The sequence below is a fragment of the Notolepis coatsorum genome (genome assembly GCF_963971535.1).
Source record: "Notolepis coatsorum genome assembly, chromosome: 11".
Classification (NCBI taxonomy): domain Eukaryota; kingdom Metazoa; phylum Chordata; class Actinopteri; order Aulopiformes; family Paralepididae; genus Notolepis; species Notolepis coatsorum.
The window spans coordinates 52,978,803-53,006,747 of record NC_140175.1 but is presented as its reverse complement, the minus strand read 5'-3'; the positions used below and the strand labels follow the sequence as shown (position 1 = coordinate 53,006,747).

The 27,945-nt window shown below is 42.4% G+C and overlaps 1 protein-coding gene across 2 annotated transcripts in view; it reads right to left on the bottom strand.

Moving 5' to 3' along the window:
• The window catches only part of dgcr2 (DiGeorge syndrome critical region gene 2), a 59,235-nt gene that overhangs the window by 6,564 nt on the left and 24,726 nt on the right, over positions 1-27,945 (bottom strand). The window contains exons 5-9 of one of the 2 annotated variants that reach the window (XM_084325102.1): positions 17,682-17,758; positions 14,401-14,583; positions 3,723-3,926; positions 3,225-3,377; positions 1,560-1,796 (exon numbers count right to left, since the gene is read on the bottom strand). In XM_084325102.1, coding sequence (XP_084181228.1) covers positions 1,560-1,796; positions 3,225-3,377; positions 3,723-3,926; positions 14,401-14,583; positions 17,682-17,758 — 854 coding nt within the window. The remainder of the gene's footprint in view (positions 1-1,559; positions 1,797-3,224; positions 3,378-3,722; positions 3,927-14,400; positions 14,584-17,681; positions 17,759-27,945) is intronic. The other variant, XM_084325103.1, reaches the window with a different exon arrangement.

Sequence of the window (27,945 nt, the reverse complement as noted above, 5' to 3'; positions counted from 1 at the left end):
TGGTAAAGCAAATTTCTGGGGTTTTCAAAATAAAAGTGCAACGTTTATAGCAGCGGAAAACGTTTATTTTTTACATTATCTAACGTTAACACGAACCTAAACTAACGTTACAACTAACCTAAAGTTAGTTTAGGTTCGTGTTAACGTTAGATAATGTACATCGCACTTTTATTTTGAAAACCCCAGAAAGGAAGTCATTATATTTGCTTTACCATCCTGTTCTGCGTTAGCTCCGGTTAGCTACGAGCGTCCAGTAGTTAGTAGTATATTATCAATACCAGCCATTGGATTACTGTTTTCTAAATTGGGGAGGCTTTTAATCGTCAAGGTAAGAGGATTTTAAGTCATGGTATCCATAAACTTCAATCGGTTCGGATCCTTTGAAGGAATGAGAATATCAACAAACCTGTAGGGAACGTCAGGCTACTGTCCTGCCTCACTTCCTGTGATGAAGCTAAGCTATGCTAACGGAGCGACTGTTCCCAAAGCTAAATGCACGCACAGAGACAAAAAAGGTATGTATCTTCTTGTCTAACTCCAGGGAAGATGTTAAATAAGCGAATTTGGTAAAATGTTGGAGTTTTCCTTTAACAATTCGTACAATAGGAAAATAACTGACCCTGAATCTGTGGCTAGTATCTGTTTCACCCAACACTAGTGCTCCGGTGATCATAACCGTTTATCTCTAAAGCTAACCACTATTTTTAAAAGCCACAACCACGTTACCATATTTGTATTTATAATTTAAATCGTATAACGTTATTTCACTGCATATTAAATCACTGTAAATACTAATGTAAATCATTGTTGCGTTGTACATATTGTACGTATAACGTTATTGTTTTTTACGTAACGTTAGTAGCTAGCTAGCTAGCCAGCATTCCCGAAACTCCTCTACATGCCCCGATTTAAAATGGTTCTCTCCTCTTTGTATACGGTACTTTTGTCCTCACAAACAAAGTATTCTGCCAGGGAACTTATGGACACGACAGTAGACATTGCTAATGTCTAGTACCCGCCCTACCCAGGTCAACGTACGGTCAACATACAGCAGGCTGTGTTACTGTACGGCGAGAGCTACCCAGGTCAACGTACAGCAGGCTGTGTTACTGTACGGTGAGAGCTACCCAGGTCAACGTACAGCAGGCTGTGTTACTGTACAGTGAGACCTACCCAGGTCAACGTACGGTGAGAGCTACTCAGATCAACATACAGCAGGATGTGTTACTGTACGGCAAGAGCTACCCAGGTCAACGTACAGCAGGCTGTGTTATAGGGCTGAGCCCAAACGGTCGAACGTTCGAACCTTCGTTCGTTACGTTAGCATTCGAATTCTAAATCAACATTCGAATTTTTAATAATCTTTTTTTTTTTTATTATTAATTCTGTTTAAACCAATGGGGTTTTTCTTCACAGTTGCAGATAACGATTAGGCTACACTAATATTATAGTATTAAAAGAAACTGATGAGTTATATTCATTAAAGAAAGTTGATTTCATTGATTTAGTTGGGCTAAAAAGAAATACAGCAGGCTGTGTTACTGTACGGTGAGACCTACCCAGGTCAACATACAGCAGGCTGTCTGTGTTGATGGAGGCCTCATATGGCGGCGGGGGGTCATCAGGGTGCTGGATGTCGGGGTATTTGTAGGCAGCGTAGGGTGGAGGAGGCTCCTGGAAGTGGAAAGCCCCACCCTCTCCGTCGTCTGAAAGGTGGAGGGGGGTGAGGCCGGTGCCAAAGGTGTCAGGACCGTAGTCGAAGCCTGGGACGCGCCTGCCGAGGTTGAAATGATGCACTGCGGACAGAGACAACAACATTACTTAGCCGTTTTCACTATCTCTCCCATGGAGAAAAAATTACTTTATTTAATTTATATTTGTCCAGTAACCTCAGACTAGTCATTTAAGTCTAATAACCTCAGACTAACCATCAAAGTGTAACAGTTGTTTTCACATGCGCAATTTTGCATCCCAACTTTCATTGGTGGCATTGAAGGGACACAAAACAGCTGCCACAAAACGGCATTGTGACGTTATGTGAAAACAAAAAATGCTGTTCAGTAAAAAGGAATGGATAGGACAACTTGTTTTGTATTTTTTCCAAAACTACCCTGAAGCACATTTTCATTTGTTCCAAACCTCAAACAATTTGGTTGTATATTAATTCACCCTTTTTGTATCTACCCTCCCTGGACGTCCCTACAGCTGCTTTGTACAATGTGTATAATCTCCAGGGGGCCATCAGACTACTGCTCTGTATCAGCTGTGGATAAAGAGGTCTGGTATAAGTTTGATCAGGGATGCCAAAGGTGGTGACATGGAGGCCCAATGGCCAAAATGTAACATGGGTGTTTGTCCACATAGTCTACTGGACATTGATAATTTAATCAATGTAACAAGTAGGCCATCTAAAGGCCCTCCCATAGTCGAGCGGAACGTACACGGACCGGACTACGCGTGGCATGTCCGCAGTCGTTTGAGCTTTCAATAGTCAAGCGTACCTCCGCGTACCAATTTCCTACATGTCTCACGCCAGTTTACACAATTTTTCCCGCGCTGTTTAGACTTCTGTCATGTCGTCGTCATCCGATGTCAAAATAAAGAGTCTAGGTTATCTCTGTTTCCAATATTTCTAAATAAAACTGGCAGTTTTACACACTTCATTTAGAAAAGCCATTTAAACTTCTCAAGTTTCTTCAGATGATGAAAAAATACATGGTCCAAATGTATATGAATTGGAATGGATGACGATTAGCGATAGTTAAAACTAAATTTAGCGTCATCTACCAACGTTTTTACCGGACCAATCCTACCCATTTAATCATGATCCTGCCCTACTCTCACTTGGCACAGAGCGAGTGTTCAGAGTAAAATGCAGACCGGTGTCACATTAAATGCAGGTCGATGTCAACCAAAACGCAGAGCAGCATTTTGTGTGACACAAAGTGAGCGGCACAGACGTCTGCGCGGTTAGAAAATTGGGAGCTTCGCACTTGGAGTCCGCTTTGAGTACGCGGAGTGCGGTCTGCATACGTTGACGTTCCGCTCGACTATGGGAGGGCCTTTAGGTCTAATGGCAGTATGTTTACACCTTGCAATAGTCAAGAGTTTACAAATCCAAGGAGTTAAAGTGCATCAAAATAGACCAAACTGAATATCGAATCATTCTCTGGAACCCTTTGGAGGGAGTATAATGTTGTGCAGCCCTGCATTAAGATGCTCACAGTTACCCCCAATCAGAGTCTCGATGCGCTCCCTGCGGCGCTGGCGGAGTCTATGCACCATGAAGAGGAGGAGAGAGAGGATGAGGAAGGAGGAGATGCAGCTGACGATGAGTCTCATCCCGCTGGCCATGGAGTCGAACAGACTGCTGCCGTCTGGACAGAGGAAGAACACAGAGGATGTTATTCACCTGCTAGGCAACAAGGACCGCTAGACCTCCGCCATCACTGGGTAACCTGCTGCGTCGTCTCTAGAGCCGTTTTTCTTTCCTTCACCTGAAGTTAAATCTATTCTAAAAGTGAAAGCTATGCTGTGCTGTGACACTGCTGTCCCTGCGACACGTTCAGTTGAATTTTACGAATTCGTTTTTTATTTGATGAATGCGGCCACCGATATGTGAAAATGTACTAAATTGGTTTTATGTTATACACAAAACTACAGTGACAAGCCTAGTGTATATCAGTCTACCTGGGTCTAGACAGGTGTGTGCGTCAGTCTACCTGGGTCTAGACAGGTGAACTTGCAGCACTCCTTGGGGTCCTTGCGGAAGTGCTGGCAGCCCTGTGGTCTTTCGCACAGCGCGGCGATGCACATCTCTGGCTCCCCGTCGTGGCAGGTACAGCTGAGACAGGGGTCGTCTCCTTTAGGGGTGAAGTAGTATCCTTCATTCACCACATTGTCCCTGATGTCCACACATGTCTGTCCTGTTGGGAGACACGCAGTGGGGGTTCCAGTCAGACCAATTACTTCTAAAGTACTACAGTACCAGCATATGGATTCTACAAGGGATGGTATTTGAAGGGGATATCAATATTTTATAAAAAGGGTCAGCCCTACTACTACGCTACTAGAAGTATACACTCAAGACCGATTCAAGCTACCAGCGTAGCTGAAAATGATGGAGTACTTAAGTTAAATTATTTGAGATTCTAAGAAGGGATATACATGTTTCACAGATCATGCTTCCAACTTTCTTTCCTGTGCTCCTGATAAAAAAAATTATTCTTTTAATTTGGACAAGATATCCCAACAGAGAGCCCTATGTCAGCAGTGAATAGTGAAGGGTACTGTGCAGGGAACATCCAATATACAGTATGTACTAGGACTAACTTGTAGATAACATACTTGTCCAACTATTTTATGTGCTTTAGGGACACCCACACATATGCAACCAGGGGCAATTTAACTGACAAAAATACCTTTCAGTACTCAGCAGCTTGCGAGTGGAATAAACTGCCACTGTCTATAAAAAGTATGGAGTCAGATAGAAATTTAAACAGGCTTTGAAGAAATGGCTTAGTCACTCAGGATAAATAAATATATGCAGGTGTGCTGTAGATTTTGTGTTTGGTTGCTTTATTGCATTTTTTGTATTCATATTTATAATGCTTGAAAATTGTATTTGTGCATACTCGTCATCTTGCTCATTTTGTTATCTTTTCCCCCCTCCTTCTTTTTCCGATTTTTCTCCCATCCCACTGTTAGTCGTTATGCCAATTCCCAACCCCCTTCCTGGTTGTTGCGCACTTTCCCCTACTGTTGGTCCGAGAGGCCGGAGACTGTCACATGGCCGCGCAGATTCTCACCGGGAGAGTGTAACGTGTGGGAGGCCGCACTACCTCTCACCAGATCCTACCTTCGCTGAGCAGGCGCCCCGACCGAACTGTAGGGGTCGCTGTCCACAACGCCCAGGACCCACCCACGGCTCCCCTCCCCCTAACTCAGCCAAACGAGTTAGTATAGCGATCAGCCCGAGCCAAGGCAATGCTGACTCTCCGGGAGTCGAGACCGCAGCCTCTTGCATTGGTGACAAGCACAATCTCCGCTACGCCACCTGTCCGCCCCGAGTCTGCACACTCTTAATGTACCCAGCAAGGTGTCGATTGTCACCACAGAGGTGAAGAATAAACAGGTACTGGGGACATAGTAGCAGCATCTACTGTCTGACAGTCAATCAGAAAATATTCATAAATAATTCAAATGGATAGTTTCCAGCACAAGCCATGCTGCTCCTCATACCAGCTCTGGATAGTTAGCCACAAACCAATGCAAAGTCAATGGGGTTGAGTCTGTACAAGCTGACTTACTGAAATCCACTTTGTTTGCACTTATGGAGTAAATCTCAGTGAGCCTCGGTCATCTTGTACAGACAGGAGCTCCACCCCATTGACTTTGATCTTTGACATTTGACATAACATTGGGTCTCATTCTCCAACGGATTTACGACAAGAAATTTGCTCTCAGGGCCATTTGAGACATCTTAGGGCCGGTTGTGGGATTCCCCAACCGTCCCTAAGATTGGATTCGGCCGTGACTGAGAGCAGGATTTACGAGTGCTGAGGAGCACACTTAACTTGACAGACTGGTGTGCTCCATGTTCTTAATGGCTTTATTTGAGAGGAATCATAGTGATTCCTTCATGTCATCCCTACAGGCCTCCTTGGAATTAATTAATTAATCATAATTAAAATAAATATGACAATATTTGTACAATAAGAAATTACGCATTTGATGTCGGAAAGATAAATAATAGCACTACACAAACACTGCAAATGACTTTGAATAAATAAATAAATCAGATAAATAATGTTGTTATTATTTATTGTTGTTCTTATTTATAGTTTGGGACATTTGCTTATTGTATACATTATAAGAGCCAGTGGATAAACATTCCACTGCTCATCTTACCGGTATGATGTTGCGTGTGACAAATAAAACCTTGACCTTGCAGGTGCACTTTAACAGCAATCATGTACATTGAACCCTGGCATCCAATTAACAGTGATTAATCGCGCTATACTTAAATTGTCAACTCTGCACCCTAGGTTTACACACACAATATGGGAAACGTCCAGAATCACGCTATTTATGAACGCGCGTTGAGGAGGGAGCGCCAGTTCCAGGATCACGCCGATCTATTCGCAGAGAGTGGCGCGTACTTGCTGGGACGCTTCAGGCTGCCAAGGCCCGTCTTAATGGAGCTGTGCGAGGCGCTGGAGCCAGCACTGAGGAGCCGGACCAGACGCTCCAACCCTGTGCCACCACACATGCAGGTACTGTCCACCCTGGGCTTCCTAGCCACCGGAACATTCCAGAGGGAGCTAGGAGACAGGGTGGGCATATCCCAGACCTCAATCAGCCGCTGCCTCCCATGAGTTTTGGGTGGCATCGTGGAGTTGGCCACACAGTACATCAAATTCCCCTTTTCCGAGGTAGAGCAGATGCCGGTGAAGAAGGCATTCCATGCCATCGCTGGGCTGCCAAACATAATCGGCGCAATTGACTGCACCCATGTGCGCATCCTGGCACCCTCCCCAGACCTGTTTCCATACCTCAATAGGAAACAGTACCATTCCATCAACGTCCACAACCAACTGTTAAACGTCGCCGCCCGCTTCCCAGGAGGTTCACACGACTCGTATATCCTCCAGAACAGCGACGAGGGTATGCTCCTCGAACAAGGAGACGCATGGCTAATTGGTATCTGTGCGTATAGAATTGTTCTTGCAACAGTATAGGCTACTATTCCTCTAATGACTTGTTTTATCAGGAGACCGTGGATATGCGCTGGCCCCCTGGCTGATGACCCGTCACCAACCCTCAGACCGTGCAGGAGGTGGCGTACAACGAGCGCCATGCGCACACCCGGTCCACCGTGGAGTGCACAATTGGGTCGGTGAAGAGACGCTGGATGTGTTTGGACGCAGCAGGTAGCAAGCTCCTGTACAAGCCGGATAAGGTGTGTATGAAGGCAACAGCTGATAAATAGTTTTGTCGTGTTAAAACATGTGTGAGTGCCCACCTCAGCCCAATACAATCATATTGTTGCACGTCATTTATTGTGGCTTATTTATTCCTTCCAGGTGTGTAGGATTATCATGGCATGCTGCGTCCTGCACAACATCGCAAAGAAACGTGGTGTCCCGCTACCCCTCCAGCCACCTCAACAACCACCTGACCAGGACATGCATCCTGCCCCATTAATGGGCCCGGATAATAGACGTGCTGTCTTAGTCCGACAGCAATTAATTGCACGCATGTGAATAGATTATTCACATGCATGCAATTAATTTCTATATATATATATCACTGGGTGAATAAATCTGGACCTGAATTTGACTTGCTTGCTTCTGTCATTATTCGATGCAGTTTACAATGTATACCAATAACTAAACGCATCACTTCAGTAATACTCAAACAAGGGTGTCAGGGAATTGTGCTTTTTATTGGGGCAATTGGTGGTTAGCGACCCACTCTGTTATTATTGTGAGGCGCTCCAGGCTGGCAGCGGCCCGCTCCAGGACGGTAGTTAGCCGCTCCTGGTTGGCCAGCATCGCCTCGCCTATGGAGGCTGCACGGCTGGGTGCACGCGTGGTACGGCTGGGGGACAGGGGGAGCCCTGAGGAACGGGGGGGCAGCACTGGTGGAAGCACTGGTGGACAGGGGGGGGCACTGGTGGACAGTCGGCCTGAGGGGGGCAGCTCCGCCTTGCATCTGGGAGTAAATTGGGGTGATTAATTGTGATTAACGTGGGGGTTATGATCATGCAATGCTTGACGCACTGCAATTGCACATTCAATTTGATATTATACAGGTGCATCTCAATACTTGGTCTGGTTGATTTGCTTGAATCAATGCGGCGTGGCATGGAGGCAATCAATATATTTCCTTAATGTTCTAATTTATTGGGATGATCATGCACCTGTACATTGTGGGAGAGACGCCTACCGTCCGTGTCGGTATCGGGGACCGGCAACAGGGGACACACGCTGGCTGCTGAGAACAGGAGACGGTGCCCCAGGCCCGTCGTCTCCATGTCCTCAGCACCTGGCACACCCGACACCGCCGTGGTGCCCATGATGGCCTGGACACGCTGGTCCATCTCGGACAGCCCCGGGCCTGCTGTTCCTCCTCCAGTGGCCAGCATGTCTCTCCTGTGCCTCGCGATCCTCTGCTTGGAGAAGGACTTGATGTCTACCCACTTCTTTTTGATGTCTGTCACTGTACGCCCCTCTCCAGACACCGCGTTCACCTCCCCTGTTACCGCTTCCCATGCCTCCCGTTTGTGCGTGGCCCTGTACCCAGAGCTGACGCTGCTGAAGAGCACTCCTTTAAGCCTCTCCACTCCCAGAAGGAGTACCTCCAGTTCCGCATTTGTGAAGTTTGCTCAGCATTGCTTTGCAGCAGGTGCGCCTTCACTCCCTCTATCACGGCCTCGCTTTGAAATTTCCGCGATACCATTTGCACACTGCCCTATTGGCTGCCTTATAAGGAGCTTTGGAGGTGTGGTTTGTATGCAAATGACCTAGACGGGGACGCGCGTTCATGTTTCAGAATGATGACATTCCTCATCGCCGGTATCCCAAGTGTGATCGTTTGAGCCACTTAAGACAGCTTCCCCACGCGTTGGGGAATCAGAGTGATCTTGTCGTCGGTTCTATCTTAGTCGGTCCCAAGACGGTTGCCCTAAGAGAAGTCTTTGGAAAATGTTGGAGAATGAGACCCATTGATCTTAGTTATTGTGTTGAAGTATGGGGGAATACTTATGGGACTAATATAAAACAATTATATATACTACAGAAGAGGGCTGTAAGAATCACACATAAAGTGAATTATCGAGAACACACAAACATATTTATTAAATCTAGAATAATTAAACTTGAAGACATGGTTAAGTTTCAAACAGTGTTAATTATGTTTAGGGCAAGAAATAAGATACTGCCAGAAAAGTTACAACATCTTTTTCATTTAGAAAGTGAGTTTAGTAGGAGGAAATACAATTTTAAACATCAGTTTGCAGTGCACGTACCACACTTAACACTTTCTGCGCCAGACCAGAGATTTCTCAGATTACCTCGCCAGCGGTTGAGCGCCAAAACCCGAGATTTCTCTGGGTTTCATTGTTTTTTTTATTTTAATATTCTATACACCAGGGGTAGGCAACCCTAGATAAACATTTGCATAGGCACAGGGGGCAGCAGTACAAAAAAAAATAAAAAAAATGTTTTGCTCTGAAATATTATAGTGAAATATTTTGCACTGTTGTCGCATTTATCTTGTTGAAATCCTCCCACAGGTTCTTTTTACGACCACATATTTAATTGAGACCCTTTATTTGTTTATTATTTCAATTTAGCTGGAAATACATTGCTACATCATTCAGTAACATTTGCAGAGCCTTATAACAAAAACATTATTACGGTCACCATTGTGACCAGTGGGATTAATCAACAATTTTTATTATTTATTTTTCTATTTCATTGAACATTGCACATGTTAAAAGCCATTACTCAAAATGTGAGTATTACCAAGTCAACTTGTGTTCTTAAAACAATGACAATAAACATAGTTTTATTAGGTTGAAATAATGTGGTTGTGTACTTATTTTTCTGTTAACTTATTATGGATTGAAAACTGAAAACCTTAATGCACAGTAACTGAACTCAATATTTTTAAGTTCTGGTAACTTATTATTATAATTTTTTTTACAGTGTAGTCTTGCGATCAATCAACTTATTTACACGATATACCTCACATTCACCCTCCATTCACATCCTGGTGTTCTCCTGGTGTTCTCCATTAGGCCTGTAGGTGGAGCTATGACAGCACACGTACAGTACACACACCGATGGTGTGTGATGTGTCCAAAAATGAATGGGCAAATGTGAGTGAAATGGTCGCACTGTATGCAGCTGTTTGTCTGCATTGCATCCCCCCCCCCCCCCCCAACTCAGATTTAGGGTTGATACAACCATCATAATAATATTGTTAATAATAACAATAACAATAATGATGTAATAATGTAAAAATTGTCATTAAAAATACCTGATTATCAGAAAAAAATATTACGATGCATGGAATATTGTTGAGGCACACTAGTTACAACTATATTTCAAACAGGCACTCCATGTCAAAAAGGTTGCTGACCCCTGCTATACACTCTCACGGACCTCTGTGTTATCATTGGAACTCATTCTGAGACCTCGAGAGTGCAATGCCGGGCGAATCCTGCTAGGTGGCAGTATCGCCTACCCTTTGAAACCTTATTTCACACTGTGTGTTACATTTAATATTGTCCGGGCGGAAAATTTGGACCCAGGTAAGTGAAACGCTTCATTCGAGCAACTTGGAACGCGTCCAGCACACTTGATGCATATTTTGTGCCATTTCATGTCAGGGACCCGATGGACATCAATACTGGAAATCGCGATCAGACATTTGGAATATTCATTTTGGAATAACTCCTAGCAAAGGTAAGGACTATATGACATCAATCCTACTTTGATCCTACAATGATTTCACATCGATCGCAACAATCAACGTATGTAGTAGGGCTGGGCGATAAAACGATAACGATAACTATCGCGATAAATTATTTCCTCGAAATAAACATGAAACGTGGTCGCAAAGTTTCGATATATCAATTTTCCAAGCTTGGCTTTGTTCAGCCTCGGCTCAGCTCACTCACTAACAACAACCAACCTTACGTGATGACGTGCTACGCACAACAGCTAACAACCAATCAGTGAAGGAGATGGCCGAGATCGACGGAGACCCGGAAGGAGACCCAGAGCGGTAGGACTCACTGACACTCAACAACAAGGCTTGCTAGGCTAATTAGCTTGCACGGCGTTGTTTTATATATTTACGTGCCGAGTGTGTGTGTGTGTGTGGTGAATTCTGAGGCCACGTTTATAGTAGTGGGGGTATACAGTGGTAGTCGTTTCAATATATTGTGGCGGAAGAGAGTATTTTAGTGTGATATTTAGCACATTGTCATGGAATACACCGCGTAGAAGCAACAGGCTGGCTAGGTTAACTAGCTTGCACGGCACTGTTTTATATATTTACGTGCCGAGTATGTGTGTGTTTTGAATTCTGAGGCCACGTTTATAGTAGTGGGGGTATACAGTGGTAGTCGTTTCAATATATTGTGGCGGAAGAGAGTATTTTAGTGTGATATTTAGCACATTGTCATGGAATACACCGCGTAGAAGCAACAGGCTGGCTAGGTTAACTAGCTTGCACGGCACTGTTTTATATATTTACGTGCTGAGTATGTGTGTGTTTTGAATTCTGAGGCCACGTTTATAATAGTGTGGGAGTGGACGTCGTTTCAATATATTGTGGCGGAAGAGAGTATTTTAGTGTCATATTTATTGTCATGAGATACTCCGCTTGTCGGCTAACTGCTAACGTGCGAGGACTGATGACGACATCAACTCGACTTGAGACATTCGCAGCAGCATATTAGAAGTTAATTAAACTTGACAGACATTATATCGACGATAATTATCGATATCGAATTATATGAAAATAATTTTATAATTTTATCGCGATAACGTTTTTGGTCATATCGCCCAGCCCTAGTATGTAGTATTCAAAACGTATGCCGTTGCTGACGATCAGAGCATCACAAAACGACCCCCCCCCCCCTTTGATGCCTTCATGATGAAACATAATACCTATTATATACCTTTGATTTGGAAATAATATCGTGTCCAGGCGAGCAACGCGAACGACTTTCGCAAAATGCACACATCGCTCCATAACTCAGCTTCCAGGAATTAGCCTGGATCACTCTGAAACTATACAATATTCACCACGGGATAACACGCGAATGTATACATGAAAATGTTTACTCTTTTTTACATGTTGGACGAGATAGTGACTGTCAAATGAGCCATAGTATTGTCTCCATAGCTATAATATAGAATATAGATATAGCTCTGCAAACATCGTGACGCACAGTGAAAATGCCTATATTTTTTTCTTTTTTTATCTACTTTTTCTCCCATTTTTTCTATTTTTCTCCCATCCCAATTTTTCGTATTGTCCAATTCTACCCTCCCCTGTCTCGAACGCTGTTAGGCCATGCCTCCCAAGGGCCGGCTGCAATGTGGACGAAGCCTTGCATCACGTGTCCCCTCCGGTACACGAGGAGGCAGCCGTCGCATCTTTTCACCTGCACAGCGCGATCTCTCAGCGGCGAGGGTCTGCGTGGGAGGGACACGCCGCCCCCGTTGCTTCCTGATTCTGCTGCGCAGGCGCACCAACCGACCTGTAGGAGTCGCTGTCCACAACGTCCGATCCCCACCCACCAGTATGAACGACCAGCCAAGCTGGTAGCAATGCCGAGAGCTGGGCTCGAACCCAGCATCTCCTGCATTAGTGCGCCTTGCCCACTGCGCCACTTAGCCGCCAGAAAATGCCTATCTTTTAAAGCGTGGCCCATTGACTACAGGGATGGGGATAATGGTTGGCGCTGAATGAGTTAAACAGATGTGTCCTTCAATTATTTTTGTAAAGTTGTGGAATTCTCTCCATAGCGAGCTTAAGGGATGCAATAGTGTTTGTCAATTAAAAAAGAATTATATAAAAAAAAAGAATAGTCAGTATGAAATTCAAATGTGAGATCTTTTCTTTTCTTCTTTATCAGGGCTTGACATTAACTTTGAGACTTTTTAAACTGCCCCTGGTTGCATATGTGTGGGTGTCCCTAAAGCACATAAAATAGTTGGACAAGTATATTACCTACAAGTTTGTCCTAGTACATACTGTATATTGGATGTTCCCTGCACAGTACCCTTCACTATTCACTGCTGACATAGGGCTCTCCGTTGGGATACCTTGTCCAAATTAAAATTAAAAATTAAATCAGGAGCACAGGAAAGAAAGTTAGAAGCATGATCTGTGAAAATAATTTTACTTATTATTATTATTATTATTATTATTATAATTTCTTTTTCTTGTTTAACACTTTGATCGCCGGGGTTAAATTCATAATTTACCATCCCTCGCCAGCCCTATTTAACATGGAGAAGTTCCCCTTCTTTGCAGGGCCATAACTTTTTAAATTGTATTGCTAAATTGACATTACTATGGCCCATTCAACGTCCTATAGCTATTGTTCAGGGTGTAGCAACGTTATACTTTTTCATTCACATATTCATACTAAAATACGGTCTAAAGTATAAGTATGTTTTTATCGTTTTCTGCAGCTTTCTCCAGAACTTGATTTATAGACCCAAATGCATTATATTGATGATCAAATACAGTTTGATAGGAATCTGTGCGAGATAAAAAATGTCAACTGGACGTGCTTCTAGGAGTTACTACTTATCATCTGATGTTGACCGGATGGGCGGGGGGTCGTTTATAATTCCGTGGGCAACGTTATATCATTCATCTAGTGTGGGTGATATGATCATTAGAGCAGTTAGTAAAGAACACGTTGAAAAATAACGCTGGATCTTACCGTATCTTCCTCGCGCCGTTGGACGATGAGCGTGGAACTGAAATATTCCTATTATGGGATGTAGAAATACCCGATCCATTTCCAGGTTGTATAATAGTATATACGTCCAAATCATGTTGTTTATCGAGTTATTTGCAACCGATCGACATCCATTGTGTCAAGATGGAGTCCTGCTAATGATAGCGAGTGCCCGGACGAAATATGGGTGAGCACCACTTCATCCGCATCACTTCCTGTTTGGGCGAGCGGCCGATCGGCCACCAGATGGCGCTCTTGAACCGTTGGAGAGTTGAGAGGGGCTCACCAGTACATATAATGTCTCCGGGGGAGAAATATGATTTCGATCACAGATTTTTAAAATATTGATATCAAAGACGCTGTCCAGTGTCTTCGGCAGAATAAGCATGGCGGGGAAAGACGCTGCACAGCGTCTTCGGCGATTAAAGTGTTAATCTGTGGATTGTTGTTTCTTTGTATATGGTATGAATTATTATTTTGTGTAAATTAGGTTGTACGCCGACCTTCAAGTGATACTTGTTTAGTTTAGGAATAGGGGGCAGGTAACTATAAGATGTATTCTTCTTCCTGCTCCTTTTGCCCATGGTAAAACTGTATTTATGATTTTGTATGAAAACTGTATGATTGTATTGCTTCCATGTGGCAAATAAAACTCTGAATCTGAATCTTTACATTGATAAATCACATGTTGGCATTTTCTTATCACAAACGTCTCGACCATATTAATCATTCTGTGTTGTCAATACTTTACCAGTGACTTCAAATATGAAAGAAAAACAATGATATGTATGACATATGTATGATATGTATGATTCCTAGATACGGACGACTCCCCAGTCAAAGAGCTGAGGGTCAGGTCTTGTTATAGAACAGACTCGTCTTTGAGGAGACTTTGGACGTACTTCTCTTGCAGAGGAAGGGGAACTTCTTGTAGCAGTTCTCGGCGTGCCAGCTGTGCAGGCCGCGCTCATTCATGCTCTTGATCTGGAAGCGCTGCAGCTGGGCACAGAAGACGTTGTCCTGGGTGGGGGACGCCTCGCCGAAGTTAGTGAGACCCTCAGGAGGCAGGAACACCTGCATGGAGCCTGACGGGAGACAGAAGTTAGTGAGACCTTCAGGAGGCAGGAGCACCTGCAGGGAGACAGAAGTTAGTGAGACCCTCAGGAGGCAGGAACACCTGCATGGAGACAGAGGTTAGTGAGACGTTCAGGAGGCAGGAGCACCTGCAGGGAGACAGAAGTTAGTGAGACCCTCAGGAGGCAGGAACACCTGCATGGAGACAGAGGTTAGTGAGACGTTCAGGAGGCAGGAGCACCTGCATGGAGACAGAAGTTAGTGAGACCCTCAGGAGGCAGGAACACCTGCAGGGAGACAGAAGTTAGTGAGACGTTTAGGAGGCAGGAACACCTGCATGGAGACAGAAGTTAGTGAGACGTTTAGGAGGCAGGAACACCTGCATGAAGACAGAAGTTAGTGAGACCTTCAGGAGGCAGGAACACCTGCATGGAGACAGAAGTTAGTGAGACCTTCAGGAGACAGGAACACCTGCATGGAGACAGAAGTTAGTGAGACCCTCAGGAGGCAGGAACACCTGCATGGAGACTAGGGATGGGTATCGTTAGGATTTTATCGATACTACTACTCTTATCAATACTGCTTAACGGTTCGGTACTTTATCGATACTCTTATCGGTTCTTTTAGATTATTATTATTTATTAAAAAATTATACATTTATTATTTGAACGGCTTAAGGCTATATCTGTACTTGATGTTTGTTTGTTGTGTTGCATACTTGAAATAAACTTCAATCAAATCAAATCCCCCCTCTTAAAAACAAAACCCTGTGTTTAACCTAGCCATCTATAAAACATCATGCTAAAACTGTGAAACAAATGTCCTACTCCCCTAAAGGAAGAAATACATAGCAAACATGACTCAGTTATCCAATAGTGCTGCTGCTTTTTATTTTGTTAAAATCTTTTAGTTAATAAGACTAAAAGACTACAATATGACAACGATTTCATGACGACTTCCTGTCCTCGCATTTCCATTTCCGGTTTTCCGGTTAACGTTACATTTTCAACAACAGATTGCTGCTAAACACTTCATGGAAACGGAGTAACGTTAACGTTATGTCGAGTTCATACATGTAGTGTAGTATGAACTCGACATAACGTTAACATTACTCTGTGTCCACTGTTGCGTCGCAGATGGATGGTACACTCTGTTAGCTCCGTAGCTAATCCGCTCATAGACTACCGATAGCAGTACCGTTAATGTCGGAGCTTATCAATACTCCGGTTTTTTCTAATTTAGTACCGGTTCCCATTTAGAACCGGGTTTTGGGGGGCATCCCTAATGGAGACCGAAGTTAGTGAGACCTTCAGGAGGCAGGAACACCTGCATGGAGACTAGGGATGGGTATCGTTAGGATTTTATCGATACTACTACTCTTATCAATACTGCTTAACGGTTCGGTACTTTATCGATACTCTTATCGGTTCTTTTAGATTATTATTATTTATTAAAAAATTATACATTTATTATTTGAACGGCTTAAGGCTATATCTGTACTTGATGTTTGTTTGTTGTGTTGCATACTTGAAATAAACTTCAATCAAATCAAATCCCCCCTCTTAAAAACAAAACCCTGTGTTTAACCTAGCCATCTATAAAACATCATGCTAAAACTGTGAAACAAATGTCCTACTCCCCTAAAGGAAGAAATACATAGCAAACATGACTCAGTTATCCAATAGTGCTGCTGCTTTTTATTTTGTTAAAATCTTTTAGTTAATAAGACTAAAAGACTACAATATGACAACGATTTCATGACGACTTCCTGTCCTCGCATTTCCATTTCCGGTTTTCCGGTTAACGTTACATTTTCAACAACAGATTGCTGCTAAACACTTCATGGAAACGGAGTAACGTTAAAGTTATGTCGAGTTCATACATGTAGTGTAGTATGAACTCGACATAACGTTAACATTACTCTGTGTCCACTGTTGCGTCGCAGATGGATGGTACACTCTGTTAGCTCCGTAGCTAATCCGCTCATAGACTACCGATAGCAGTACCGTTAATGTCGGAGCTTATCAATACTCCGGTTTTTTCTAATTTAGTACCGGTTCCCATTTAGAACCGGGTTTTGGGGGGCATCCCTAATGGAGACCGAAGTTAGTGAGACCTTCAGGAGGCAGGAACACCTGCAGGGAGACCGAAGTTAGTGAGACCTTCAGGAGGCAGGAATATATATAATTTTCTGTTATATCTTTTCTTCTGTGTATGTTCCCTAGGCATGTTACAAAGCCCATACATGCCAAGAGCAACAATTAATATGATGAGTTTCACCTGTGTCTAATCCTGCAGGTGTCGAGTCTATATAATTTTTTTTTAACAAATGTTTTTTATTTTCCCTTTTTAACATAAAACTCGAGTCTATATAATGAATGAATGAACAGGATCGAAAACGTTGTCCAATTAATAAATAGGTCTAAATTATACATTGGTATCAGACAAGAGGAGAGACCACATGAGCATCACAACACATCAAGAGCTTCAGTCCAGACCCAGAGACCACATGAGCCTTACAACACAGCAAGAGCTTCAGTCCAAAACTACATGTGCCATTTGGAAATATGATGGCTATTTTTACTAAATGATAGGATGAAAGAATAATTATTATATTCCATCATGAATATAGAGCACCTAAGTGTCTACGGGACTAAATCAAGTTTAAACTCCAGTATTGCCAGCACGTTTGAACCAGAATTTAAACTTCATTTGGGTATGAGAGCTCAGACAAACATTCTATGACTCCACAAAGTCAGTCAGTCATTGTCTATGGAGCAGCCCCAGACTTTACACCCAGGTGACATCAAAATCATGGTGCATGTTCACAAATATTGACAGAGTTGTCCTTGGGCAGAGAAATAACATTGATTCATAAAAAGGGTGGTATTGCCCTTTAAGGCGATCACTTACAAGACTTTTTGAGGATGTAACTACTTGCATATTTAGCAATGAATATCACGTAACAATATTAATCAAAATGTGTTCATAGTGTTTTGGAAATGTAGTTAGTGATATCACTAGGTATGATCATCATAACAGAATTATATATCATGTCTATTGTTGCCTCCTCTCATGTGTTTGAGGAGTCCAAACCAAGTATTGATACCTTTATAAGCCACCTCCCATCGTCCCTCCAGAGAATGGTTCTGATTGGTGATCACGTACTGGTAGCCCACCCAGAACCTGAGAACACAGCACATCATATCAGCTGCATTAGAACCTAAACAAGAACAGCTGATAACATAGATCATCATATCAACTGCATTAGAACCTAAACAACAGCTGATAACGTAGATCATCATATCAGCTGCATTAGAACCTAAACAACAACAGCTGATAACATAGATCATCATATCAGCTGCATTATAAACTAAGCATTAGAACCTCAACACATCCACACACGAGAACTTGTATCAAGACCACGGATTGATCAAGCCTTCACACTACTGGTCTCCAAGCTGAGAAAGCTTTTTTTTCGATTTTAATATTCTATTCAATGTCACAGGCCCGTATGTTGCCGTTAAAAGGCATACTGGGACACAGAGGGTGCAGTACCGGCCAGATCCTGCTAGTAGGCAGTATCGAGAGTGCAGTAAACCCTGTTCCAGACCGGGTGTTACGTTTAAACCGCTCCGGGTGCAGTTTTTTAGTACAGGGAAGCCTAGGGCTTCACTTGATCGTATAGAATCGTTTTCGGGACAATCGATGGATGTGTTGTGCTGGATTATGTCGTGGACCAGATGGCGATCAAACAATTGGAATATTATTTTTGGAATACCCCTGACTAAGGACTATCTGACGTCAATTTCAGCTTGATCCAACAATGTTTTCATACCGATCCAGCTAATCGGCGTGTGTTGTGGTAATAATGAATGCCAATACTGGCAATCAAAGCATCAGAAACACCCCCCCCCACCCCCCCTTTCATGCATTCATGATGAAACATAATCCCTATTATATACACTTGATTTGGAAATAGTAGCGTGTCCAGGGACGAAACGCCAATGCTTTTATCCTCTGCTGTGGAAAATCTCCAGGGCCCTCATTTATAGATGGTGCGTACGCACAGATATATGCGTAACCCGTGCGTACGATCATTTCTAAGCAAAGTGTGGGACTTATCAATTTGAACGTGTGCTTGACTTTGTGCGTATATCTACGCACAGCTCAGAGCATGCGTACCTGGCGCCCAGCGGTAGAATATGAATAGTGCAACGCGGAAATAAGCTTTCGTGCATTAGTTTGACTGACGTGTTCGGTATGACCCGTAATTCATTATAGTTAATTGTAAAATAGCGACAGTAGTGTAATTATAACGGGCTCACGCGCGAACAAGAGGTTGGCCTGCTTGTTTGGCACGGGGGGCAGTCGGGGGCAGACGCAGAACACCCACCTCCAAACGCGATTAAATATTGTTTAAAATAAAAAGCGAAATACTATTATTTTGTGTGTCATGTTTCCAAATAAGATTGGTCACAACGAAATGCTTTCTACTTTAATTTGTTGGTTAGAATAGATGACCTCCATTGAAACTTCACTGAGACTAACAGTCTATTTGTGAGCTCCCGCACAGACTTGATAATAATAATAATAATAATAATAATAATAATAATAATAATAATAATAATAATAATAATAATAATAATAATAATAGCTTCATTTTATATAGCGCCTTTCAAGAGACCCAAGGTCACTTTACATAGGGGGAAAAAATAACAAAGTAACAAACAGTGGACAGACACAACATATAAATATGATGATGGAATTCAAGTTCACGTTTTTATTGATCACATAGGCAGGCTATACATGGCGTAGGCTACATGGCAGTGAGATTCATTGTTCTTGTATATGCGCTCGTATTATTGTTACAGTATGCTATTGTCAAGAAGGAAGTACATTATTTTAAATCGTGGCTTTAATTAGTAGCCGAGAAGCAGTCTCCTATCAGCTTCATTAAGCCCGACCCATCTCAGCCACAGCATAACTGAGACCGGCTATGGAAACAAATCATAAATAGACTACTGTAAATAAAATAGCCTAGGATAGGCTATAGCAGGGGTTCCCAACCTTTATTCCCAGAGCCCCACGATTCCTTGGAGACATAGGAATATGATATGATATAAAGGTATACTGGTCCGTCAGCGAGGAGATAGCCCACAGCGGATAGCCATTAAATGCCATTTGAGAATATAGGCTATTAACACTTTCAGTGCCCAGCAGGGGGCGCACATTTAGTGCTTGAATGCCCACCATCCGCTTCAATGTTAACGTTAATATCGCCTAATCTATGTTTTAAATTATGGCTATGTGTCTAATCTGCCCGTCGCCCATCAATGACTCATTTTCCAGTCAACATTGTCGAAGCGGATTGTTTTTTTATCGGTTCATTTCCGTTTTATAGCATTTTGAAAAGCCCTCGTTTTCAAGAAAAAGAAAAAAAGAATCCCTGATAAACGCTGATGTACTGTAATATTCTAGAACGTTGTCATTTTTCGGCCTAGTTATGAATCGTTTTCAAATAAACGCTAGATTATCGATAGTATATGTGTACGTATGCACGCTGGTGCCGCAAGCTTTAAATCGATTCTCTTATTTCCTGATCACTCGCACAGTCAAAACAGCCATATCACATATAGGGGGAAAGCTTATATCTCCGTGAAAAAAGGTCTGATTATCCTAAGACTGGTCAAATAGATTCCTTACCTGAGATCAGATGGTATCCAAATGGATTATTCCAATTCCTGATCGCCATTCCAAAAATCTATCCTTTTATTGATCCAATGCTACGTACTGTAAAGACATATTACACGCTGTCCTGAGGGTCCAGAATGAATCTGATCGGCTCCGGTTACATGCGTGACAAGTAAAATGTGGATTCCGTTTTTTTTTTTTTTCATCGAGTCCAATCCAAAAGGGTGCATTACCATCTGGGAGATGATAGGGGGCGCTTTTTTCACATCTGAGCGCCTGGTGGGGCAGGCTTACCAACGGTAGACTCGGTTGATGAAATATGAATTCAGATCACAAAAAAAAAAAAAAGAAAAAACGAATATTCTCGTGATGGGCATTCAACCCGCGGGCTGATAACCCAAAATATCTCGGGTTGGGCATTCAAAGTGTTAAGGCAAAACGACGGCCTATAGCCTATACATATTATTTAATGTTTTCATAAGCGTAAAGATACAAGGACAACAGTTATATTAACGATCAAGTTAGTTTACTGTATGCAGGCGCGGGCTCCGTGTGACATGTCTGTGCCATGCTGCGTTATGCGCAAATTACTGTTGCATAATGTAGGCTATGCATATATAATTTATATAGGCTATACCTAATACCGACATCAAAATAGATTGTATGCCTCTACAAATCATATTAAACCATGCAGGTAGAAAATGTATGGAAAATCCGTCGCGATTTGGAATCAAATTGACGGAGAACTTTAATCCCTGGGAAATCGAACTTTAAAAGAACAAAACGAAAAAGGGCATTCATATTCCAGCATGGTTATTATTAATGACACCAACGCCAAACAGTGGTTAACGGTCTTTATTAGTGTTTGCGCTGCCCAGGCAGCAATGGTCTTTAGGAAGTTAATAGATATCATATCCGACTGTTTCCGACATCACCGTGTACACGTCTGTCGCGTATTTCTCCCACGCGTTCGCTCGGTTTAGTCCCCTTTTCCACATTTCATGGGGGTGTTTCATTACCGTATATGGTTAATTACGGGCGGTTCTATATGCAAATACTTAAAATAGTGCACGAGCTCGGAGCGTAGAACAAGTGGCATTTATCAACACGGAGTACTTGCAGGTGTGCGTACGACCCGTGTACGCACGTGTGATAAATCCCGATTTTTCTGTGCGTAGAGACATTCAAAGTTCTGTGCTTAACACTTTCAGTGCCGGCCATTAACATGGTAAAACGTGGTTGAATGCCGGCACCCACTTCAATGATAGCGTTGTGAACGCGTAATCTCTGTCTTAAATTATGGCTATGTGTCTAATCTGCCCGTCGTTTATCAATGACTTGTTTGCAGTCAACATTGTCGAAACGGATTGTTTTTTTTAATCGCTTCATTTCCGTTTTATAGCATTTTGAAAAGCCCTCGTTTTCAAGGAAAATATAAGGATTCCGTGATAATCGGCATTTACTGGAATATTCTGGCATACACAAAAACTGTCATTTTTCGGCCTATTTATGAATAGTTTCAAATAAACGCTAGATTATCGATAGTATATGTGTACTTATGCACGCTATAGAAGCAGGCTGAAATATCGATTCTCTCATTTCCTGATAAGCTATCACAGCCACGCACACACACACACACACACACACACACACACACACACACACACAGATATCTCTGTGAAAAAAGCTCTGATTATCCCAAGACTGGTCAAATAGATTCCTTACCTCAGATCAGATGTTATCCAAAAAGATTATTCCAATTCCTGATCGCCATTCCAAATATCGATCATGTTTATTGATTCAGCGTTGGGTGCTGGAAATACATAATACTCGCTGTTCTGATGGTCGGCGATCACAATGGATTCTTCAGTTGGCTTGACGGAAAAGTAAAATGAGGAAACTGGCCCCCCCCCCCCCCCATCATCAGTCTAAACCAGGGGTGGGCAATTATTTTTCCCGGGGGGCCGAATGAGCAACTGAAAATATGTTGGAGGGCCGGGCCAAAATTCCAAACTCAATTATGCATAATATACATTTAATTTCTATATAAAAAGCAGTAAATGGCATTGTTTTGACCCCTGGTAAGAGTGTATTTATGTGTATGTGTTATTATTTGGCAATTAAAAGGTGAGGTTAGCTTTCAAAAATATCATTTATTCAAATAGAATTTATTTCCAAAATGATAAACAAAATGTGAAACATTAATAACAAATGGCATGTATGAAAAAGTGCTATACAAATAAAGTTATTATTTTGAGTTTAATATACTATTGAAACAAGGATTTTCTTAGCTTTCTAAAGACATCACATCTTATAGCCAAAATAAACAAGACATGTCACTGAACTGTGTAAAGAAAAGTGTCCCAGTAGCCTTTTTTACTCTACATGCCTATATTAAACATTTAATGTTTTCAGAACTGTGCAAAAAAAAGAAAAGAAAATATCAAGTGTCCCATTTCACTTGTTATATTTCCACATTTTAGTGTTCTTCAGCTCTTTTTTTTTTCATTCAGTGTGATAAATCCAGTCTCTGTTGAGCTTTAACAAGTCCATCAAAGTCAGGTTGCATGTCTGAGGTGGAGATGCGAAGCACAGCTGCCAGATGTTCATCAGTGAGAGAGGATCTGTACCTGGACTTGGTAAACGTCATGACTGAGAATGTCTGTTCACATATAGGTGGATCCAAAGAGAACCAACATCTTCTGAGCATGTCTCCTCATGTTTGAAAAGTTCTCCTCTTTGAGAGCAGAGTAGAACTCTAGCAGTGATTCTGACTTAAAGTGCTCTTTCAGTAGTGAATCAGACTGCAGGTCAATGAGTTCAAGCTGAACATCAGTGGGTGCACTATCAACACTGCAGGTAAAGGGAGAGGAAACCAGCTGCATTTCATCCTCAACCTTTTTGAAATCTTGAAAACGCCTTGAAAATTCATCATGCAGTGCTCCCAACATGGATGAGTACCTGTGCCGGTGATCAGCTGATGGTTTGACTTCTTTCAGGGTTTTCATGTGTTTGAGATTGTTGCTGCCTAGTTGCCTTGAAATTAATTGCAACTTTGTCATGAAGGCTTTCACATGGCTATGCATTTCATGAGCAAAAATGCCCTTGCCCTGCAGTTGTGTGTTCAGTAGGGATGGGTACCGTTCACATTTGAACCGATACGGTACCGGTACCTGTGAATCGATACCGGTACCCAACGGTACCTTTTTTCTGTACTTTAGTCTCTAAAAATGTTATCTACCTACCTCAGTTGTGAAAAAAGAAATCCAAACTTCAAATAACCACACTTTCGACCGTTTTCGGCTTGCCCCGACTGCTTTGTTGTTGAATCAAGTCAAATCCTAGGTAAGCGTATATTGTGCGTGTGAACGTTGACATGAAAAGAAAAAAAGTACAAAAAAAAGAAATATTAAAAAAAGATTTTTTTTTAAATTTTTTTATTATCATGTAATCTTTTGCGGGCCGGTCAGAATCATCCTGCGGGCCGTATCCGGCCCGCGGGCCGTACAATGCCCAGGTCTGGTCTAAACGAATGGGGTGCAGTACCACAGGGAGAGGCGATAGGGGGCGGTATCTTCCCAATTGAGCTCAGAGAGACTCTGCAACACTAGCGTGAGGCTCGATTGATGAAATATGAATTCAAATCACCAATAAAATTAAATATCACACTACCCCCCATAGATCCTTTCCTCGCTGGGCAGGCGCCCGACCGAACTGTAGGAGTCGCTGTTTACAACGACCAGGACCCACCCACCAGCTTTCCCACCCCTAACACTGCCAATTGTGTTAGAATGAACGACCAGCCAAGCTGGTAGCAATGCCGAGAGCTGGGCTCGAACCCAGCATCTCCTGCACTAGTGAAATAGAACACTTTTTTTTTTTTTTTTTTTGGTCTTTCCCCCCCTCCCTTTTCCTCCGATTTTCTCCCATTCCAATGTTAGTCGTTATGCCAATTCCCAATCCCCTTCCTGGTCGCTGCGCACTTACCCCCCACAGTCGGTCTGGGAGAGTGGAACTGGAGGCTATCACGTGCTTCCTCCGACACACGTCTAGCCAATCAACCGCTTCTTTTCACCTGGCAGCGCGGACTCTCACTGCACTGAGAGGGTATAACGTGTGGAAGGATCACACTACCCCCCTTAGATCCTATCCGCGCTGAGCAGGCGCCCCGACCGAACTGTAGGAGTCGCTGTTTACAACGACCCGGACCCACCCCGCAAGCTTTCCCACCCTCTAATAAAGCCAATTGTATTAGTGTGAACGGCCAGCCAAGCTGGTGACAACGCCGGAGCTGTGAGCTGGATTCGAACAGGTGAATCCAGCGTCTCCGGTGTTGGTGACAAATGCAATCTCCGCTACGCCACCTGACCGCTCTGAAATAGAACACTTTCTAAGCATTGTTGATAAATGAGGGCCCAGGTCTCAGATTCCATTCTTTGTTCACGGGAAGCGGCACAGTTCAGCCGGTCACACCAAAGCCCGTCAATTATGCTTGATCCGTATGTTATGGTCATTTATAACGTTGATCAAATGGGGATTGGATCCACCAGATGGCGATCAAGAAATTGGAATATTCTTTTTGGATTACTTTCGGCCGAAGGTAAGAGCGATTCAACGTCAATTCTAGCCTGATCCTGCAATGCTTTCATAGCGATCGGGCTGGTAACTGTTTTTAGTGTTCAATGCGAATGCCGTTACAAATGCTTGAATAATCAGAAACGACCCCCCCCCCCCCCCCTTTAATGCGTCCATGATGGAACATAATACCGATAATGTGGACTTGAATCCGGAACAATAGCGGGTTCAAGCGAGGAACGGTAGAGTCCACAATGTAATACACGTTGCGTGCTATTACTCGGCATTTCATGAATTACCCTAGACGGCTCTAAAACCATATGAAGAAACCCAGTGTCAAATGACTATAGCATTGAATCCATGGCTATAATATAGAATATAGATTTAGCTTTACAAACAAGGTGACCGTTTACATGGGGTTAATAGGTGGCATCAGGGGTTAACGATGAGTAGGAGGCGTGGCATCCAATGTGTTAATGAAAAAGTGTATTATTTTTTTGCATCTTGGACAGAAGATAGTTACTGTCAAATGACCATAGTATTGTATCCATAGCTATAATATAGAATATAGATATATCTCTACAAACAAGGTGACGCACAGTGAAAATATGTAATGGAAACCTGGCCTAGCTAGAACAGGATGGGGAAAGGCCTCTGCCCTGAATGAGTTAAGATCTCCCAAATCCACTGAGATTATAAACATAACAAAAACAGTGAGTTTAAGATTTTTTAAACTGTGACACATTAACTGTGTCTGACCTTGTCTTATTTTCACACTATTTTAGTGCTATATAAATATTAAATAGTCACTTGACTTTACCCTGTTAAGATATGAATGATCAAAATAGTGTTGGTGCTATAGATAACATTCAGCCACTAGATATCACACTAGCATGTCATTTATCCAATCAGGTTGAGTACTTTATTATCTAAAGATGGAAAGTTATAGTGTTGTGTTTATTCAGTTAAAGACAGTAGATGTTGAGTACTTTATTATCTAAAGATGATATGTTATAAACGTATAATGTTGTGTTCATTCATAGTTAAAGACAGTAGAGGTTGAGTACTTTATTATCTAAAGATGGTATAATAATAGATTGGATTTGTAATGCACTTTTTGTTCGCTGGGATCCCAAAGTGCTACACTACATGGTTAAAACAGTTAAAAAAATAGAATAAAAGTTATTAGTAAAACAAATAAAATACAGAATAAAAATAGAACATACCGGTAGTTAATTAAAAACATAGTATAAACAGACAATTTAAAAACAAAGCGCAATCAAATTTAAATAAAAAGCTAACAGTCAAAGGCCTTTTTGAACAGATATGTTTTCAGGCCTGCTTTAAAAGAGTCCAGGCTCTGTGGTGCCCTCAGCTGGATGGGGAGGCTGTTCCACAGGCGTGGTGCAGCCGTGCAGAAGGCTCGGTCACCCATGGTGCAGAGCCGGGTATTGGGGACCTGAAGGAGCAGGCTACCTGCGGATCTGAGGGTGCGAGTGAAGGATTGTGGAGTGATGAGTTCCTGAAGGTAGAGGGGTGCGTGTCCGTTTATGCAGTTATGGGTGATCGTAAGGATTTTGTAGTTGATCCGGGATGAGACGGGGAGCCAGTGTAGTGAGTGGAGGATGGGGGTTATGTGATCGTGTTTACGGACTCTCATCAGGATCCTGGCAGCACTGTTCTGGATGTATTGCAGCTTTTGGATGCTCTTGCCAGGAATCCCGATGAAGAGTCCGTTACAGTAGTCCAGTCTTGAGGAGATAAAGGCATGGACAAGCTTCTCTGCATCTGACAGGGTTAGAATGGGACGGAGTTTTGATATGTTTTTTAGCTGATAGAATGAGGTCTTGCAGAGGTGTTTTATGTGGGTGTTGAAGGTCAGGTGGGGGTCAAATCGAACCCCCAGATTTGTGACTGAGGGGGAGAGGGGGATTACCTGGCCGTCAAAGGTGAGATGTGATATGGATGAAGACTGAACCTGGTGAGGGGTGCCAATTAGGAGTGGTATGTTATAATTAGGGCTGTCTTAAATGCTTCGAAGCTTCGAACGTTCGATTCGATGGCACAAGCTTCGAACATAAAAAAGAAATCGAAGTTAAAAAAAAATATATATATATATAAATAATTTTTTCAATTTTTTACTTCGATTTGTGTGTGTGTGTGTGTGTGTGTGTGTGTGTACTACCCATCCCAGTTAGGACAGCCGAATCCCGTCCAATCTTTCGCCGTCGACTAAAGACTCACTTCTTCAACCATTATCTGAAATGATAAAAAAAAAAAAAAATCTAACCGTGACTAACCTTACTGTCATGCACTTGTCCTAATAAACTAACCTACACTGTAACACGCAACACTTTGATGAACATTGTTACTCAGCTGATAGAGTTGTACCCTTCTTGCTGTCTTGTCGTACAGAACTTGTAAGTCGCTTTGGATAAAAGCGTCAGCTAAATGACTAAATGTAAGTGTGTGTGTGTGTGTGTGTGTGTGTGTGTGTAGGTGTGTGTGTAGGTGTGTGTGTGTGTGTGCGCGCACCTTGTAGAATTCCACACATAAGAAAGAAAGATACTGGGATGAATAAACAAAATAGGAAATAAAATGTAGAAATGCATGCAATACATAAATAAATATGAATCTCCATATATGAAATAGAACATTTAGATAAGGTGCTACTGAGATGTTTTGGTGAGTTCTTTGTTTTTTTGTGGAAGTTGCCCTTCTTAAAAATGCATGAACATTCACTGATAATTGGTCTGTAGTGGAGTCTACAAGGTCTACATTGCCGGACCATGTAGAATCCGGACCTTGTAGACTGACATAATTCTGTGCATAGTTTAGTCTACACAGGCCATATTTCAAATAATCAAAATCTTACTTCATTCATCTTAAACATTCTTGATTTGGGGGATTGGTAGTTCCCATGAAATCTGAAGTTGTTCAAACGACAACAGCGATCCACCTTGAATTAAATCACACAGCCGAGTGAAACCTTGTTGGATGCGTCAGTCACGAAAGGGGCTACTTAATTAATTAATCCAACCCACTTTATTTATAGAGCACATTTAAAAACAACAACGTTTACGAAAGTGCTGTACAAGTCCCAC